The following is an 18,784-nucleotide window of genomic DNA, read 5'->3' on the forward strand; positions in this document are numbered from 1 at the left end:
TCAATTCCTCAGTACCACATAAATAGAAAAAGGCAGAAGTGGCAACAGCCCTGCTGCTCAGTGACTAAATCCTATCCCTCTCATGGTATACCTGCAGTGGACCTTCTCGGGAAGTGAGCTCCTAAGAGACAAAGAATGTATACTTCCTCTTGTTCAGAAAATAGTATGGTAATGGGGCTGGGAGTTTGGCCTAGTGGTTAAGTGCTTGCCTAGCATGCACAAAGACCCAGGTTCAATTCCACAGTACCACATACATAGAAAAAAATTGGTGCTGTGGCTCCAGTGGTAGAGCTCAAGCCTTGAGAAAGCCCAAGGAAAGTGCTCAGGTCCTGACTTCAAGTCCCAAGGCTAACAAAAGAAAGAAAGACAGACAAACTAGTATAGTGTGTGCCAAATGGCCAAGGAGGATGCTCTATCCCCCACCTCCCCCTTTGCCTCTTGGGAGTTATCCCAGAGTTCTTCCCTATTTGTTGCCCAACAGAAGCAGGGAGCATCCTGATCTGCAGCTATGGTGCCAGCCTTGGAAACAGCATTCAGGGGAAGGAAAAACTCATTCCAGACACATCCACATCACAGATACCAGGAGCAAGGAAGAAGCACCAAGCTATAGAACTTTGAACGGGGCAGTGGAGAAGCCCCTGGCCCGGTCCATGGAAGAGTCTTATATCACCAGTGAGCACTGCTACCAGAAGCCTCGAGCCTATTACCCTGCTGTGGAACAGAAGCTGGTAGTAGAGACACGAGGCTCTGCCCTTGACGATACCGTTAACCCCCTCCGTGAGAATGGTGATGATTCCCTCTCCCCGCACCTAGGCTGGCCTCTAGACCAAGACAGGAGCAGAGGGGACAATGACCTCAAACCCAGCTCTCCAAAGGTATGTGGTTTGCTTGCATTTGTCCATCATTCAGTGCTCATGTGTTTCTGAGTTCTCTTCCTGGTTTAAATATGTTGAAGATAATTCTTTTGTTGTTGTTGGTGGTGGTGGTGGTGGTGGTGGTGGTGGTGGTCGTCGTGGTCGTGGTCATAATGGTTGTGGTGGTGGTGGTGGTTGTGGGGCTTGGACTCTGGGCCTGGGAGCTGTCCCTGAACATTTCAGCTCAAGGCTATCACCCTACCCTTTGAGCCACAGTGCCACTTCCAGAAGATAATTCTTAATAGAACTGCATTTGAGTTGGGCATGTTGGCTTACACATATAACCCTAGCTACTTAAAGTTGAGATCGAGATCCAGAGCTACCCCAAGCACAAAAGACTGGGGAGACTCTTATCTCCAGTTAATCACTAGAAAACGGGAAGTGGGGCTGTAGCTCCTTGGGTAGGTTGGTAGCCTTGAGCTGAAGAGCTCAGGGATTGTGCTCAGGCCCAGAGTTCAATCCCCACGACCCACAACAACAACAAAAAGAACTGCTTTGAGTTTGCTTATCGTGCAGGTTTTTTAGTCTGTTAAAATGGATATAAGGGCTGAGAATATGGCTTAGTGGTAGAGTGCTTGCCTAGCATGCATGGAGCCCTGGGTTTGATTCCTTAGAACCACATAAACAGAAAAAGCCAGAAGTGGCACTGTGGCTCAGATGGTAGAGTGCTAGCTTTGAGCAAAAGGAGCTCAGGGACAGCGCCCAGGTCCTGAGTTCAAGCCCCAGGATTGGCAACAACAACATCAAAACAGGATACAAAGTCATTAGAATTAAAGCCACTTAAGCCAAAGATCATTGGTTCCAGGACACCTCACATAGTGATAATCAGTGGTGATAGATGGAGGGGTGGGAAGTAGCAGAGAGAAAGGATGACTGAAACTTGAAAAATATAACTAAATTAGGAATATTTATCTCTCTCTGTCTTTTTTTTTTTTTTTTTTTTTTTTGCCACTCCTGGGGCTTGATCTCAAGGCCTAAGCACTGTCCTTGGACTTTCTCAAGGCTAGAGATCTACCACTTGAGCCTCAGCACCACTTCCAGCTTTTTTCTATGTATGTGGTACTGAGGAATTGAACCCGGGTCTTCGTGCATGCTAGGCAAGCACTCTACCACTAGGCCAAACTCTCAGTCCCTCGACTACTATACTTTTTTAAAGAGCATCTTAAAAAAGTAGGGATTATATAACATTCATCCTGTGCTCTTGGGGTTAGGCCAAGGTCATGCAGACAGATCTTAGTTATGTTGTTATTCTGAACTGGTTACTTTCTCTCCCTGATCAGTTCTGCTTCCTCACCTGTAGAACGGGACACGGAGGCAGGTGTCTATTCAACATAATATATGAGAAAAGTTCTCACTCAGCACATTGCTTTGCGCATGGAAAGCACTAAATCAGTGTTAGCTGGAATCTGTTTCTTTTCAATGAATGAGTGAAATATTGCTATCCCAAAATATAATAAAAGGTGGACTGTTCAGGATTTCTAGAGGTGTCTGCCACTACAAAGAAAGGAAATACCCATCTAAGCAAAGCAAGCAAGGTTATAAATCTCTTCCATTAGTGCTGGGCTGTTGTTTGCTGACACCTTTTTCTATTTAATCTTCAGTATCCTTCCCAGTAGATTTTACCTCCATCTCTAAATAGAGGCTCAGACCAGGGAAGTAGCTTATCAAGGCCTCATGTTCACGAAGATTTGCCAACCTGAGTGACTCTTGCATATTAACTTTGTCCACACTACGCCAGCTCTAGGCAGTTTTCAGGCCACTGGGAGGTGTGCTTTAGGCTGGGCCCACCATGGGGAACAGCCCAGTGGAAGTAGTGTTGCTGCAGCCCGTAGGATTCCTCACGATGTCCACATGTGAGGTGAGGGTTGGGAGTATTCAGGCTACAGCTGCTTTTTCTAAAGGTTTCCAACACAGTTGAAAAAGGGGATGGAGTATGTCTAAACTCAGTAGTTTATGTCATTGCTTTTCCAGGCAAGGGAATATGTCTCCAAAAGGGTCCTGCCAGAGGAAGCCCCCACTCGGAAGCTGCTGGACAGAGGTGGAGAGGGGCTACTGACCTCCCAGCACCAGTGGCAGTTTAACCTGCTGACACATGTGGAGTCCCTTCAGGATGAAGTCACACATCGGATGGACTCCATTGAGAAGGAGCTGGATGGTAGGCCTCCTTCCTTGGCCCCTTGCCTATTGTATCACTTTTAGCTCCTTTATATAAGCTGCTTTCTGAACTTTTCCCCCACCTTAGTAGGGCTGTACAGCAATAACTGTTCTTTGGGGGGAGGGGCATGTCCTAGGGCTTGAACTCTGGGCCTGGGTGCTGTACCTGAGCTTTTCAGGTCAAGGCTTCCGCCCTACCCCTTCAGCCACAGCACCACTTCCCGTTTTCTGGTGATTAATTGGAGTTAACAGTCTCACTGTCTTTAGTGCCTGAGCTGGCTTTTGAACCATGATCCTCAGATCTCAGCCTCCTGAGTAGCTAGGATTACAGGCAGCAGCCACCGGCGCCTGGCTAACAACTCTGTTCTTGCCTCTTCTTTCTATCCTTACTGCACCTCCATTTTCCTCTCAAGGTAGACAGGCCTTACTTACATTTATTGGGCACATAGAAGCCTGGTAATGTTAGGAGTCTTGCCTCATGTGTTTTGTCCCTCAGGTTAATATGCAGAGCTAGTTGTATAATTCAGTGGTAGAGTAATGCTTAGTATATGAGATGCTCTAAATATAATCCCTAGGAACACACATACACACACATACTGCAGATATACCTGGGTATATATAAAAGTTAGAAAATAAGACTTTTGGGGGGGATCATGGGGCCTTTTTTTTACCCCACCTCCAATGAAATCTAATATGAAGTCTTCTGTTTAGCTACTACAAAACGTGAGTGAGTCTTTTTTTGTAGCTCTGGGAATTTATCTTAGGTGGAAATCATAATGGTCAGACCTGAACTTGTGAGAATGGACATGATTAAGTTTAGTCTCTCTTGACCTTTAGGAAATTGCCAGTTTGGATTTTTACCTATTCTTTTTCTGTTTTTTGTTTGTTTTTGTTTTTGTTTTGTTTTAGTTATTTGGGTTTAAACTTAGGACCTCACACTTGCTAGGCAGATAAATACTCTACATTTTGTACTGTGTCCCCAGCTCCCATTTTCAGTTTTGAAGACAAAATTCTTTCTTTTTTGATTGATTATTAGATTTCCTATTTGTTTTAGGACTTTAACTTTGGGACCGCACTTAATACCTGAGCTTCTTTCGCTTAAAGTGAGTGGGCTTTCTACCACTTGAGCCACAGCTCCACTTCTGGCTTTTTTGAGTAGTTCATTAGTGATAAGCGTCGCATAGACTGGGTAGCTTCAGACCACAGTCCTCAAACATCAGCTTCCTGAGTAGTTAGGATTACAGCCACCCAGACTATTTGTTTTTATTTTAAAAACTGACCTAATTAGCTAAGTGATGGTGGCTCATGCCTGTAATCTTAGTACTCAGGTACTAGGTACTCAGATTTGAGGATTGCAGAGACTATCTCAGGGGGAAAAAAAAAAAAAACCTGCAAAAAAAGTACTGGAAGCATGACTTAAAGTAGAAGAACACCTACCTAGTAAGCAAAAAGCCCTGAATTTAGTCTCCAGTAACACCTCCCATTCCCTCTAGAAAACATTTGTTATGTAAGCTATACTGTCCTACTGGAGAAAGGGTGACTCAAGTGGATGATGAAATGACAGCAAGATTAGAGCTTGTATTATTGGAAGTTCAGAGAAGAGATAAACTCAATAGCCAGCCTCAGTAAGCTCAGTTATGTCCTGTCCCTGAGACAATCATGAAGGCCCTTAGATATTTTTCCTATATTGATTTTTGCGTCAGTACTGAGTCTTGAACTCAGGGCCTCTAACTCTTCCTTAGCTTTTTCATTCAACTGGCACTCTATCACTTGAGCCATTTGTCAACATGTGGCTTGGGAGAAGGGCGTGTCTTGAGGATTGAACCCAGGGCCTGGGTGCTGTTCTGAGCTTTTTTCTTTTTTTGTCAGTTCTGGGGTTTGAGCTCAAGGCATGGGCACTGTCCTTGGGTTTTCCACAAGGCTAGTGCTCTACCTCTGGAGCCACAGCACCACTTCCAGTCTTTTCTGTGTATGTGGTACCAAGGAATTGAACCCAGGGCTTTGTGCCTGCTAGGCAGGCACTCTACTCCTAGGGCATGCTCCTGGCCCTGAGGGTTTTTTGTTTGTTTGTTTGTTTTGGCAGTCCTGGAGACTGAACTCAGGGACTTGACCACTAGTTCAAACTCCCACTCACCGGACTTTATTTTGGTCCATGCTATTGCTCTACCTCTTTAGATATAGCTCTACTATCAGCTTTTTGTAGGTTAATTAGTGATAAGAGTCTCATGGTCTTTCCTGGCTGGCTAGCTTCAAACCATGATCCTCAGATCTCAGCCTCTTAAAATTAGCCTAGGATTACAGGCATGAATCCCAGTGCCCACCAACTTCTGGCTCTTTTCTAGTTAATTGGAGATAAGTCTAATGGACTTTCCTATCTATGCTGGCTTTAAACTGTGATCTTAGCCGCCTGAATGACTCCAGTTAGAGGCATGTGAACCACCAGAACACAGCTCTGAGGGTACTTCTAGAAGACTTTTTCCCCCCTCTTTTAAAATGCTTGATTTGAGAGGAAGATAGCACCGAGACAATAGGGACACTGCCTAGCTCTCTCCCACAAAAAGAGAACCAGGGAATCCCACGAGCCAACTACTTTAAGAAATCCACAACAACAAACTCAAGAAGTAATGGAGAAGGACTCAAACCGGAAAAGAAGTCTAGATAAAGCTTACATCCAACTTTCTCAAAGAATTCGAAACTCGAGGACCCCTCCCCCACCCCTCCCTGCCGGCTCCAAGCCAGGAAAGCCAAGGTGGAGGGCGCCAGGCCAGGCAGCCCTGATCACTGCAGAAACCAACATAGACCGGGCCAGCAAGCGGCAGAAGCCAGACGAGGAAGACAGGCAGCGGCTGAGATCCAAGGGGAGTGATTGATTCTCCAACACCGTGGAGCAGCCCATAGCCAAAGGCAGAAGAGTGAGTAGCCCAGCGGGTCCCCAAACCCATTGGGAAAGCAGAGCTGGTGGCGAGCTATAGAACTTAACTCAGACCCCTCCACCCCACCCGAGAAAGACTGGCAAGTGCAAGGGGCCAAGGAATAATAATCCAGTCCCTTCCCTCAACAGCCCCCTCCCCCACCAAGGGAGGCAGAAGTGTCCCAGCCCCCACTCTCCCAACAGCCTCCTCCCCCAGGCCTCTGACTGGAGACTGACAGGCGGGCAGGTGCTAAGACCCAGCACCCCACCAAAGGGGGCAGAGGTGTTCCAGCTCACCCGCCCAACAGGTTCCTCTCCCAGGCCACTGGATCTGGAGAGTGGGGGGCGCTGAGACCTTGCCTTCCAAAAGCGGGTGGGATGTGCGGGAATCAGGAAGCCAGCATCTGTCCCACTTAAATCTTGAGCCTGGCACCCTCCAGCTGGGAATCCCCAGCAAGACAGCACCAAGAGGGCCCAGAGTCACAGACTCTGGCCAAAGCGGCAGAAACAAAGCAGGGAACTGAAGGGCAGACCAGTAGCCAAGCTCACCTTCTGAGAATCAGAAAGGCGCAGCTCCGCCCTTGGAGCCCACGTTCTTGGCTGGGCCCCACCCCTGGAAACAGCACAGGAAAACCATCCATCCGCCCAGCGTGCTGAGACTGAAGCGCAAAGACCCATCCCACGGCCCACTGTGAGGTCACTGGTTAGGCTGAGAGCTAGTTGTGCAGCAGCACACAGCCTCAGGGAACAGGCCGAACACCTGCAAAAACTGCAAACTCTGACCTAGTCAGCAGAGGAATCAATTTGGCTGAGAACCACAGGTATACACAGATTCCCAGAACCACCAGTCCCAATCCAAGTAAAGACCGCCACCTACCAACCACAGCGCGAACCTACAACAACAGTTCTCGATGCTTAGAAGAGCACAAAGACGAATTACGACATACATAAATAATCAAAGTCCCACACAAAGCCCAAAAGGAAACAAGAGCGAAGCAGCGAGAGAGATGTCACCATCCTAAGAAATGACACCTGAAGAGACACGAAATATGACTCAAATCAAGGAGATGATTTTGGAAATGAATGCTGAATTCCAAAAGCAAAAGCAAGAAATTTCCAAGGAACTCTTCGAATTCAAAAGAGAAGTGGAAGAAAAGTTCAATACCCTCTCAGCAGACTTGATCAGCTCAGTGTCCACACTTCAAACAAAAATGGAGGCATTAAGCAGCAGATTGACTGAAATGGAGAATAGAACATCAGGAACGGAAGATAAAACACAAGAGCTGGAACAGAGACTCGCCACCTTGGAAAGATTAGTCAGAATCCACCAGAGAGAACTCCAGGACCTGGCAGATGCAGCAAAGAAGTCTAATCTTTGTATAATAGAGATTGATGAGGGGGACGAATTTCAGGACAAAGGAATGCAACCCTTATTCACCAAAATCATAGCAGAGAACTTCTCCAACCTCAAAAGGGAAAATACTCACATTATTGAAGGTTTCAGGCCTCCAAATAGGAACTCATCTAGACATATCATAGTAAAGACACTAGACCCAAATACCAAGGAATTGATCTTAAATGCTGCAAAAGCAAAAAAAGAGCTATACTACAATGGGAAAATAAATTTGAATTACAGCAGATCTCTCCACACAAACCCTAAATGCAAGAAAAGCTTGGAAAAATATCATTGATGTCCTGAAGACCAACAACTGCCAACCCAGATGGATATATCCAGCAAAACTAGCATTTACATTTGAGGAAGAAACAAGAATATTTCACTCCAAAGAAAAGCTTTATGAATATATGCACACTAAAATGCTTGATTTGGCTCCTTAGAATTATAACCAGTACCACTGTCTATGGAAAGCAAGCTGAAAAGTTTGATTGCCAGAATAGAAATTATAAGATTTAGGGGGAATTGAAAGGTATTTCTGGGTCCCTAGAAGAGGCTCAGCTCCATGGAAGTAGGGTGAATGTTCTGGTATTGCCAGAGGAACCCATCCTTAACAGAAGTGAGAATGTGCACAGTCCTTACCTCCTCCAATCCTAATCTCACTGAAAGGGTCAGCCCAGGCTCTCTGATCTTTCAGATCACACCTCATGTGGTCCACTGATTTGGAGCCACATATATTCTCTTTTCCATTTATTTATTTATTTTTTAATGGATGAAACTGGGAGGCTCACACCTATAATTGTAGCTACTCAGAAGGCTGAGATCTAAAGATTGCGGTTCAGAGCTAGCCCAGGTATGAAAGTCCATTAGACTCTTATTTCCAGTTAAACACTAAGAAAATCAGAAGTAACACTGTAGTTCAAGGGGTAGGGTGGTAGCCCAGAGCTGAAGAACTCAGGGACAGTGCCCAGGCCCAGAGTTAAAGTCCCACAACTGACACACACACACAAAAATACTCCTGTTGGGGTTTGGATGCAGGACCTCCTGTTCACTCAGGCTGCTTGCTCAGCTCTTAGTCTGTTATTTGAGCCATGTCTCAAGTCTAGCATTTTGCTGATTATTTTGCATATGGAGTCTCATGGATTTTTCTTCTTGGACTAACCTTGAACCTCTATCCTGTAGATCTTAGCTTTCTGAGGAGCTTGGATAAAGGCATGAAACTCTGAAGCCAGCTAAACAGATGACCTTATTAGTAAAGCAGCATAAGACAGATGTTTACTTAGTCCAACTGTCAATAAAAACAAAACATGTACAATTCCTTACATTATGATTAGATTTAAATATAACATCAAAATTAAACTTGATGCCAGGCATGGTGGCTACGGCTACCCAGGAGGCTGAGATCTGAGATCAACGTTAAAAAAGCCAGCCCAGGCACAAAAGGACCTGAGACTCTTTTTTTTTTTTTTTTTTTTTTTTTGCCAGTCCTGGGCTTGGGCTCAGGGCTTGAGCGCTGTCCTTGGACTTTCTCAAGGCTAAGCACTCTACCACTTGAGCCTCAGCACCACTTCCAGCTTTTTGCTATGTATGTGGTACCAAGGAATCAAACCTGGGTCTTCGTGCATGCTAGGCAAGCATTCTACCACTAGGCCAAACTCCCGGCCCCATGGACCTGAGACTCTTATCTTCAATTAATCTCTAGAAAATGGGAAGTGGAGCTTGGCTCAGGCCCAGGAGTATGGTGGTAGCCTTGAGCTGAAGAGCTCAGGGACATCACCCAGGCTGAGTTCAAGCCCCATGACCCACCCCCCACCCCCCCAAAAAAAATTAAACTTGATGTTTGAAGAAATGTAAGGAAAGAATATAAACCATGACTATACAAGTTTGCATAAACAAATGTAGATCTATATGTTGGCAGTTAAGGAAGGTTGAAGCATAGGAGAGAGCCTTAATGATGTTCACCACTGACACAAAAGCAAAGCAGCACTGTGCATCTTCCTCAATAAGGTTATGAGCAAAACCACCTGTGTTATAGGGACCTGAATTGAAATAGACTGTTTTCTCAGCCTAACTCAGACAATTCATACAGGATCATTAGTACCACTAGTCACTATTAAGGCATTTCAGAGTGTCCCTCATGGTTTCATCTCATCTTTAGTTATGTGGTTTGATGTCTTTATATTTTGTCCTCATATAGCAACTGTATTCTATTAAGGTTCTGTTTTTATCTGCTCCATGAAATAACTTTTTCTCTTTGGGTTTGGTTATAAATTAAACCCCAGAGCTTCAGGAAAGTATTCAGTGCCACTGGTCGGGAATATAAAGCAAATCAGAATTGACAGTGATAAAAACAGACCATTTCCAGCCCCTGTAGACTTTTATTTCCTTGACAGAATGCTAAAATTTCAGACAGATTTATTACATGGGAAAGCTTTAGGAAAAGTGGGCAGTAACACTGAGAAAAGTCTTTCAAAACTAGCAAACTATTGCTAGTAAATTAAAATTGAGTAAAATTCCTGTTGCACTAGCCATATTTTAAGTGGTCAGCAATTACATAAAATAGGCTGGTCACTTCTGTATTCCACAGCAGAAAGATCTTTTTTTTATCATTGAGACTCTGGTGTAAAGCATTTGTATTTATGTTAGCACAATGGCCAGATATCTAACAGAAACAACTTAGAGGAGAAAGGATTTATTTCTATTCATGGTTTCAGAGTATTCAGTCCATGATTACTTGGTTCCTTGAACTTGGATAGAACACGATAGTGGCAGGGGACAGTAATGGAAGAGGCTGTTCTTCTCATGCCAGACAAAAGGCTGGAGGGTGGAGGACTGGGAGCCAGGTATAATCTGTAGAGGTACATCTCCACTGGTCTCCTTCCTTCAGATAGGATCTACCAATATTTCTACCACCTCCCACCACCTAGAGACCAATGTTCAACACAATAGGCTTTGGGGGACATTTAATATTCAAGCCATAGTAGCACTTGGAGCTTTGTCCTAGAACTGATGCTATATAAAATGAAATGACCTTCTCCCTTCCCACATGATTAGTCAGATGGGATAAGTGAAACTTTAATTCTTATAAATTAAGTGTTGAGAACTTACAGGTTCTTATCTCTCTTTTGCCATCAGTACTGGAGAGCTGGCTGGACTATACAGGGGAACTGGAGCCCCCGGAGCCACTGGCCAGGCTTCCACAGCTCAAGCATTGCATCAAGCAGCTGCTGATGGACCTGGGCAAGGTGCAGCAGATTGCCCTTTGCTGTTCAACTTGAAACTGGGCATCCAAGACTTAACAGGGGCACAATTTTGGGCACCTGCAGAAGGAGCTTCACATATTTAAATAAATAAAACTAGCATGCTGAATGCATGTGACACCAACTGACTTCAGGGATCTGGCCAGGAGTGTGATGAATATTGGAAAGAGACCATTTTGGCTGCCAAGGGCAGGGCACTCTAATCTGGAAACCTACTAAAGAAAGCAGCAGAGTCTTGGGATTTTTTTTTCTTCTGTGCACATCATTAAATGAAGAGTCTGCACACACTCGACTTGAAATCGTGCCACTGATGATAAATGGAATGAGAGCCAAAAAATGTTTAGTTGGAAACATATAAATTCAATTTCCAATTTATTTAATTGACTTTCCTGTCAGGTTGAGGCATATGCCAACCCTTCCAGTTTTTTCCAGACATGGTGTTTAGGCAGCCAGCATCATTTCCATCTTCACAGGAATATTGGGACTTTATCGTGCTTTGGAGGTTAGGGAAGAGCAGAGGCCTCAATTGCCCTGCCTTCTTAGGACTTGTCACTTTCCTCACCACATCTTTTGCATGACTTCATGGTACCAGGGATAAGCTTTATATGCTTTTCACCTGAGTTGGCTGAGTGTAGCTTTTGTTACAAAGTCCATTCAGCCGATGGAAGAACTAGAATCTTAATATAAAAAGAATCTAGAAGGAATTCCAAATGGAAGCAGACAGGGTCTGGAACCCAAAGGACAGCATTTTCTACCACTTAATATTGATAGCTTCCCAGTTCTATTTGAAGTCCAAAAAGACCCTTTTTTCCTAAAATTTTGAACTCTTTCACTGTAAAGATTTGTTACAAAGAATGTGGTTTGGAGAATTACCTTATTTTATATTGTCAACGACTTCAGATTCTGTATGCGCCACTTTTTTCCTTCCCCGAAGGTTATCTTCAATAGTTGGCAGTTTCAGAATTGCTGATATACTTTAACACTTCAAATTTTCTGTTTGTATTACTTTGTGAGATCAAGGTGATTATGCTGCTTAAGGTCCAGGTACAACTTACTTGTACCTTTCAAGACAATATTGTGTTACTTTGGAGGTTACGATTCCATGTGTAATTGCTATATTTGTTTTTTATTTTTTTCTTACTAGGCAAAGTTAAAACTGTTCCATGCTTTGAAGAGTGAACTGTTCCAATAGTTTTCTTATCACTAAAGGCAAAAAAAAAAATCAGTACAGTTTCCATTAACTCACAAGTTAATTATGGGTTTATGAATCTGTAATGTTATATGCTGCAAATATTTACTATGTAAACATGAAATAGCCAGTATCTCAATAGCAATGACAGTATCTCCAGTGACCTTTACAATGGTTAGGTATGAGGCACAGGTCATTGTGGTCATGAATTCAGGCTTCTGTGCTAAGATCTGTTTCAGGGATTGCTTTGTCTAGTGATTCATCATCTGATACAATGAATTATAGAAGCTTTTACTGACTTGTTATAGCCATTAGAGGGAATACATGCAGCTTTAACATCTAATGAGGCCAACACAATTCCTCTACAAGAGGCTGTTTCCCACTAACATTGGTGTTTTGGGTGTGGGAAGAAATGTTTATATCTGCATGGCAACCATGTTCTGATTACCAGACAGCTGCATTACAACGTGTGTGCTGCATGTCTGAAAAGGGAAGAAATAGGATGATTTTTTTTTAATTACCACAATTGTGAGGTATGATGATTGTTATACTGATTTTTCCGAAACTATATTTGAGTATCACATCTGGGGAAGTGGTAATGTTTAAGGTAGTAAGTTTCATGTCCCATTGCAGATGGAAGCAGAAACTGAATGATACTAATTTTTCTGAGTGGCCATTACTGAGTTGTATCATTTAGGATTTGTGAAGGAAATAATCTAGTTTTACTCATTGTGACTTTTGTTCTTAGGGAAGTAGGGAATACTCCCATATTCTTATAACCTCTGTACTTCCCTAATTTGAAGCCATGTTGAGGAGCTCCATTCCTAATTCCTGGGTCAAGATGAGTTAACCCCAAGTTGGAGCACTGGAAACTTATTTAAAAACAATGACGATACCATTTAGAAGTATGTGCACTACCTAAGTTTTGTCTTTTGAGAAAACCTATCCATCCAACTATAAAAATTGCCTTGACAAAAACAAGTTCTGGTTTGAGTAATTATTTTGCTTTAAATGATTGCGTGTATGCAAGGTGGATCCTTGATGAGCCAGCATTGCACTGTGGATACATGTCTATTGTTTATGCGCTATTAGAAGAGAAAGCGCCGTGTATAGAAACATTGCTTTGAAGCAATATTTACAAAACATGCAAACTTCTGTATCTGATGTGGAAAAAATAAAATAGGTTCTTGTTGCTATATTTCAGTCATATATAACTGAAATATAATTTTTAGTCTTTTGGGGTTTTGGGGGGGGTGTGGCCAGAGGAAAATAATTTGTCATTATGTAGCCCAAGTCTTATTATGCAATTCAAATTTGGCCTTGAACTTAAAATGTAATACAAGGTTGAACTTACAAAATTACTGCCTGAGCCTTCTGAGTGTCAGGATTACAGCCACCTTGGCCCAGGAAGTATAAAGTTCTTTACCCATTGTTATAGTACTACTTGAAGCCTTACGTTGTAAAAGAAGCCTGATTTTCTTTTCTTTTTTTTTTTTTTTTTTTTTTTTTTTTGGTGGGTCATGGAACTTGAATTCTGGGCCTGGGTGCTGTCCCTGAGCTCTTAAGCCCAAGACTACCGCCCTACCCCTGAGCCTGGGCGTTATCTGATTTCTTCAGCTTAAGGCTACCACCCTACCCCTTGAGCATCAGCTCTTCAAGTTTTCTAGTGGTTAATTGGAGATGAGTCTTACACAGTATTCAGTGCCCAGGCTGGCTTTGAACCTTGATCTTCAGATCTCAGCTTCCTGAGTAGCTAGGATTACAGTGTGAGCCACCACACCTATTTAACTATGATCCTTATATTTCAGCCTCCTAAGTAGGATTGTTGTGTGTGAGCTACCAGTTGCCCAGCTTGCTGTTCTAAAAAAAAATTTGGAAGCAGTTACAAACAGCCAAAAAATCCTATATGCAAAATACTTTAGAACTAGTCTTTCATATTTAAAAGCAAAATGCCTTTCCTTAGCTTTTTAACTAGTCTGGTCTTAATTATAGTAGGAAGTTTCATGTTTGTTATTGGAAGCAATACAAGGAAAATAAGCCTGGCCTTTCTTGAATAATGCAAAGTAACATTGTCATTTCTTTCGGTGTAGTACTAGAGATTGAACCTAGAAGATTCTGCATGCTTTCAGCATACCTTATGTTTTACTTGAATGTTCTGGGACCAAGCCAAGCTAGCTATGAACCCCAGCTACCTCCTGTCTGGGAAGGCAATAAAAAGCCTCAAAGGAAAAGCCGGCTTTAATATTTCATAGACTGTCATCATCATTACTTGATTGCTTCTTCCTAATTTTGTTGGTTTAAATATGGGAGTTGAGGGAGGCAAGAAGGGTGGTGCCTGTGGCTCATACCTACAATCTTAGCTATTCAGGAAGCTGAAATTAGAAGATCATTGTCTAGACAGCATCCTAGAGATTCTTTTCTCCCATAAACCAGCAAAATTGAAGGTGTGGATCAAGTACTAGAGTAGCAGCTATGAATAAGCCAAGCAACAACTAGAGCCTGAGCTCAAACTACAATTAGAAAAGATAAATAAGGGCTGGGAGTTTGGCCAAGTGGTAGAGTGTTTGCCTAGCATGCACAAAGACTGGGTTCCTTGGAACCACATACATATAAAGAGCGAAAGCGGTAGAGCCTTGAGAAAGCTCAAGGACAGGGCTCAGGGCCCAAGTTCAAGCCCCAGGACTGGCAAAAGTGTTGGAGGAGAGGGAGGAGGAAAGCAGAGTATAATTACAGTCTTGAGAGGCTGAGTTGGGAGGATCCAAGCCAGCCAGAGCTACACACACAGAGAGCCTGTCTCAAAAAAACAAAACAGCTGGGCACCAGTGGCTCACACCTGTAATCCTAGCTATTCAGGAGGCTGGGATATGAAGATCAAGGTTCAAAGCCAAGCTGGGCACAAAGGTCCATGAGACTTTAACCACCAAAAAAACGGAAGTGGTGCTGTAGCTCAGTCCTAGAGTGCTAGCCTTGAAGAGCTCAGGGACAGTACCCTGGTACAGAGTTGAAAACCTGGTCCACAAGTGACAAAAACAACAAAAACCCATTAAAACAGGGCATTGGGCTTTGGGCATTTAGCTTAGTGGAAGAGTACAAGGCCGAGTTTAGTTTTAGCTCTGGGGGGCAGGATAGTGTGGCCGTGGGACCTAAAAGGGAGTTCTGAGGAAGTCAGTTGGACATACATTATTAGCAATATTATAAATAACTCAGTAGCTCACATTGTGACTGAACCCAGGTTTAAGCTCACCCCACTCATAGAAAAGCATTCTGGAAACAGGTTGGAGAGAAAGGCTGTGTTCAGGGGAGCTCTACTCACAAGTCAGCTTCTCTACCATAGGGACTTCAGGGGTTTCAGATGTAGGCTAGGAATAAGGGAGTGAAGCTAATAAAGGGCAGGCATATTTCTGTATTTTCCAGGGACTATATGGATATTCAGGAATATGAACATGCCACTTTTTTAGCTGTTTTCCTAATGTCTTTAGCTATAAATGGGGGGAGGGGACTAGTCAAGGATGTTAACCCTATATTGTAGTGTTGGACAACCATTTCTCAAATGTTCAACATGGTACATGCAGAGTAGAACCTGGCCCAAAAGTTAAGGGAACAAGTAGACAGTACAAAGACAGGCAATGCTGCTAAGCCCTTTTATACTGTCCTGAGTCATTCATTAGACATCTACAGACCGAAGTGTTTTCAACAAAAGTGGCCTCAGGTCCCTGAAAAGAAACCTAGATAAATGTTACTATACCCCATACAACAGAGGTGTTACCTGCAGTCAAGCTAGTGGAAAGGCGATGTCCCTGAGCTTTTCAGCTCAAGGTTACTGCCCTACCCCTGAGCCATAGCACCACATCTGCTTTTCTAGTGGTTAATTGGAGATGAGTCTCTAGAACTTTAGTGCTGCGGCTGGATTTGACCTGTGATTGGGCCCTGCTCATTGGGGTTTTAATGTGAAACTTTTTACTGCTTTGCTTTTTTTTTTTTTTACAGATACAGACCAGGTCTTGTCATCTCATTTATTCCTCTAGATTGGTCAACTTCCTTCCTTGCCAGTTCTTTATCCTCGTAGTGTTAATGAAGGAAAACCTACATTAACCTTCCTTAGCTTCACTAGTTGCTGAAGATCACTAATTTTGGATGTCAAAAAGAAATGGATGCCAAGAGACTCTTATCTCCAATTAATCACTGTAAAATGTAAAGTGGGGCTGTGGCTCAAGGGTAGGGCGGTAGAGCTGAAGAGCTCAGGGACAGTGTCCAGGCCAGAGTTCAAGTCCATAACTCCCCCCCCCCAAAAAAAAATGAGGGCCTTTTGAGAAACCTGTGTGCAAAGGGTAGGTGACACAAGTTGGTAGCTATATTATTATAGACAGCAGTTAAGGAAACATTCAATAGTCAACTATTTTGCCTACAGGATCCCCACAACCTCAGTGTGCCCTGATGTATTCAGGAAAAGAGCAGTACAGGTGGAATGGAACACAGATTCCTGGAATCTTCATGGCACATAGCCTTCTACTAAAAAAAAACCCAAGGAGGTCCTCGAACTAGGTTCAAGTTTGAATGATCAACACAATAGCTAATGAAGGCCCAGGGAATAACAATGGCCTTATTACATAATTCTTGGGTTCCCAATTTACTTTGGTCATCAATTAGAATTTAAGAAAACCCAGTTTTAAGTACGAACGAAAGAAGCACAACAGACCACAGCAATTGTCAAGCTTTTTTCATTAACTGTCAAACTGGTTTTCATGAACACCAAGTGGGGAGGGGTAGGGTACCGGGCTCCGGCCCCATCAAGGGCACCAGTCCTGAAAACCATCCGCTCGCTCGCTCCTCCCCGTTCAGCCGGTGAGGCGCACGTCGGGGCGGCGCCGGAGCCGCCGGGCCCGTGCCAACTCGGGCAGGATGGCCATCAGCTGCTCCTGCACCAGCATCTCCACGATCTGCTCCTTGGTGCGGATGTCGGGTCGCAGCCACTGGCGGGAGAGCTCACGCAGCTGCCGGAACGCCTCCCGAGGGCCCGCCGCATCCTGGTAGCGGAACTGCCGGAAACGCTGACGGAACGTCTCGGGGCCAGGCCGGGAACTGCCAGGGCGAGCCCCGCCGTCGGCGAGAGGCGCAGGGGCCGCAGGGCTGGGCCCGAGGGGGAGCTCCTCGGCGGCCGCCGCCGCCGCCGCCGCGGGCTTCTCGTCAGGGGCCGTGCCGCGGGGACTGCAGAGCGCCTGGGCCGGCGGGGAGGAGCCTGCCGAGTTCGGCTCAGGGTCTGAGCTCGGGCCGGGCTCCTCCGCCGGCAGTGGTGGCGTCGCCGCGGGGTTCTCGGGAGCCTCCATGACTCCGACTCTCGGCGTCACTATCCCACCACTGTGGGCTCAGTTCTGCGTCTGCACCGGGGTGGGATACGGAAAGAGATGTTCCTGCTGAGGAACCCAGTCGGCGCGACCCTCGTCCGGGCCGCGCGCCTGACTCAACCGACCCACAGCGCGCAGCCTGCTTACCTGTAAGCGGCGAGGCTCAGGCGGCGGCCGGAAGTGGGTGTCTGCGCTTGCGCCCCTATGACTGAGCCGCCGGTCGAGCTTCCGGAAGTCAAGTTTCGGCTTCCGGAACTGGACCCGCGGGGTCGGCTGTCACGGGAGGAGGTCTCCTTCCAGGAGCGATGGTCCATTGTCAGCGAGGAGTGGGACTGGACCGATGGTACCCCCGACTTTAGCGACGATGACTTGGACGAGTGGTTGCTGGAGGAGTGCAAACCTAAACAGGTAGACTTGTGGGATGGAGGGAACGGGCGCGCCCACCGTTAGTGCCGGCCGCCCTGACGGCCCGCCAGTGAGGGCCGCCGAGGACTCGTCGGGGACCGCCAGGAGAGCGGCACCGGACAGCACCCGGGATCTGGAGGACGGTCCGGCCCACACCAATCCTCTCACCTGGTGCAACAATGGCACCCATCTTATTTTGAAGATGACAGGACGTATCAGTATGAACCTTAACACTGCCAGCCTCCAAGCTCTACGCCATGCGTTTGTGTGTTGTCTTCTGAAACCAGTGGACAAGTGGCTTTGTGGAAGCTACTTTTTGACATTAGTATAAAACTATAAATTCGTTATCCCATATGATGACCATTAGATACATGTGTTTACTAAGCCCTTGAAAACTGAGTGTTTCTGAAATGACATAGATACTGAGATGTAAGACCCTCCTGGGTTAGTAGAAAAAATGATGTAAACTCTCACTGATTTTTTTTTGTATTGTGTTTTGCACCAGTTGGGTCAAATAAATTATTAAATCGAATTTTATCTGTGTCTTTACTTCTAATTGCAACTCCCAGGAAAATTTAAATTACACATGAGATGAACAGTATATTTTTGAATACTACTGGGCTGGAGTACTGGAGTCAGGCTGCCTTGGTAGAATCCCCATCGCAAGGTTTCTTTGCCTTAATTAATGATACCTACCTCAGAGTTATTTGGAGGATTAAACAAAGTACCCCCAAACAGGACATATTGTTTATGTTTGGTGTATTGTTTACTAGACCGAAGGTACAGATTTTTCATCTGTAAAATAAGAAATCTAGGTGTACCAAAAGTTACTATATAGATGTTCCTTGGAATTCTCAAGGAGATGCTGCAAATGAAAGTATGTTTTTCTGACAAGAGCATATTAGCATTATATTCTGTTTTACAGCTGATTCACATAAGTTTGTATCTTTACAGAAAGGGAAACTAAGGTCCAGAAAGAAATGCTGTTTGACCCTTTACATTCCATTCTCTCTGCAGGAGAGAAATACCTATAAAACAACATCCCTGTGACTGATACACATCTTACCATCCTGTAGAATGTTTTCTCTCACTTGGAATATTAGAAGTAGATCTTTCAAAGTTTCTAACGTCTTAAAATAATCACAGGTGGTCTTTAATTTTTTTGTTGTTGTTGCTGACATGAAACACTTGGGAGACTTCATATGCAAATTGTGTA

General features: G+C 44.5%; 3 protein-coding genes across 5 annotated transcripts in view; 2 read left to right on the forward strand and 1 right to left on the reverse strand.

Annotated features, from left to right (window-relative positions):
- Positions 1 to 13,011, forward strand: part of Phf20 (PHD finger protein 20) — a 92,636-nt gene extending 79,625 nt beyond the window's left edge. For all 3 annotated transcript variants that reach the window (XM_090352262.1, XM_090352263.1, XM_090352264.1), the window contains 3 exons: positions 482 to 875; positions 2,886 to 3,069; positions 10,508 to 13,011. In XM_090352262.1, coding sequence (XP_090208388.1) covers positions 482 to 875; positions 2,886 to 3,069; positions 10,508 to 10,650 — 721 coding nt within the window. In that variant the 3' untranslated portion in view covers positions 10,651 to 13,011. The remainder of the gene's footprint in view (positions 1 to 481; positions 876 to 2,885; positions 3,070 to 10,507) is intronic.
- Positions 13,012 to 16,523: 3,512 nt separating this feature from the next.
- On the reverse strand, positions 16,524 to 17,145 carry Scand1 (SCAN domain containing 1). Its single transcript, XM_090352271.1, has one exon. The coding sequence runs from the start codon at positions 17,143 to 17,145 to the stop codon at positions 16,657 to 16,659; it is 489 nt and encodes a 162-aa protein (XP_090208397.1). The 3' UTR covers positions 16,524 to 16,656.
- A 47-nt stretch (positions 17,146 to 17,192) lies between these two features.
- Cnbd2 (cyclic nucleotide binding domain containing 2) overlaps positions 17,193 to 18,784 on the forward strand; it is a 50,064-nt gene continuing 48,472 nt past the window's right edge. Inside the window, exon 1 of the mRNA XM_090352269.1 lies at positions 17,193 to 17,571. Coding sequence (XP_090208395.1) covers positions 17,368 to 17,571 — 204 coding nt within the window. The 5' untranslated portion in view covers positions 17,193 to 17,367. The remainder of the gene's footprint in view (positions 17,572 to 18,784) is intronic.

This window comes from Megascapheus bottae, chromosome 18, assembly GCF_031878675.1.
Source record: "Megascapheus bottae isolate mThoBot1 chromosome 18, mThoBot2.hap1, whole genome shotgun sequence".
NCBI classification, from domain to species: Eukaryota; Metazoa; Chordata; class Mammalia; order Rodentia; family Geomyidae; genus Megascapheus; species Megascapheus bottae.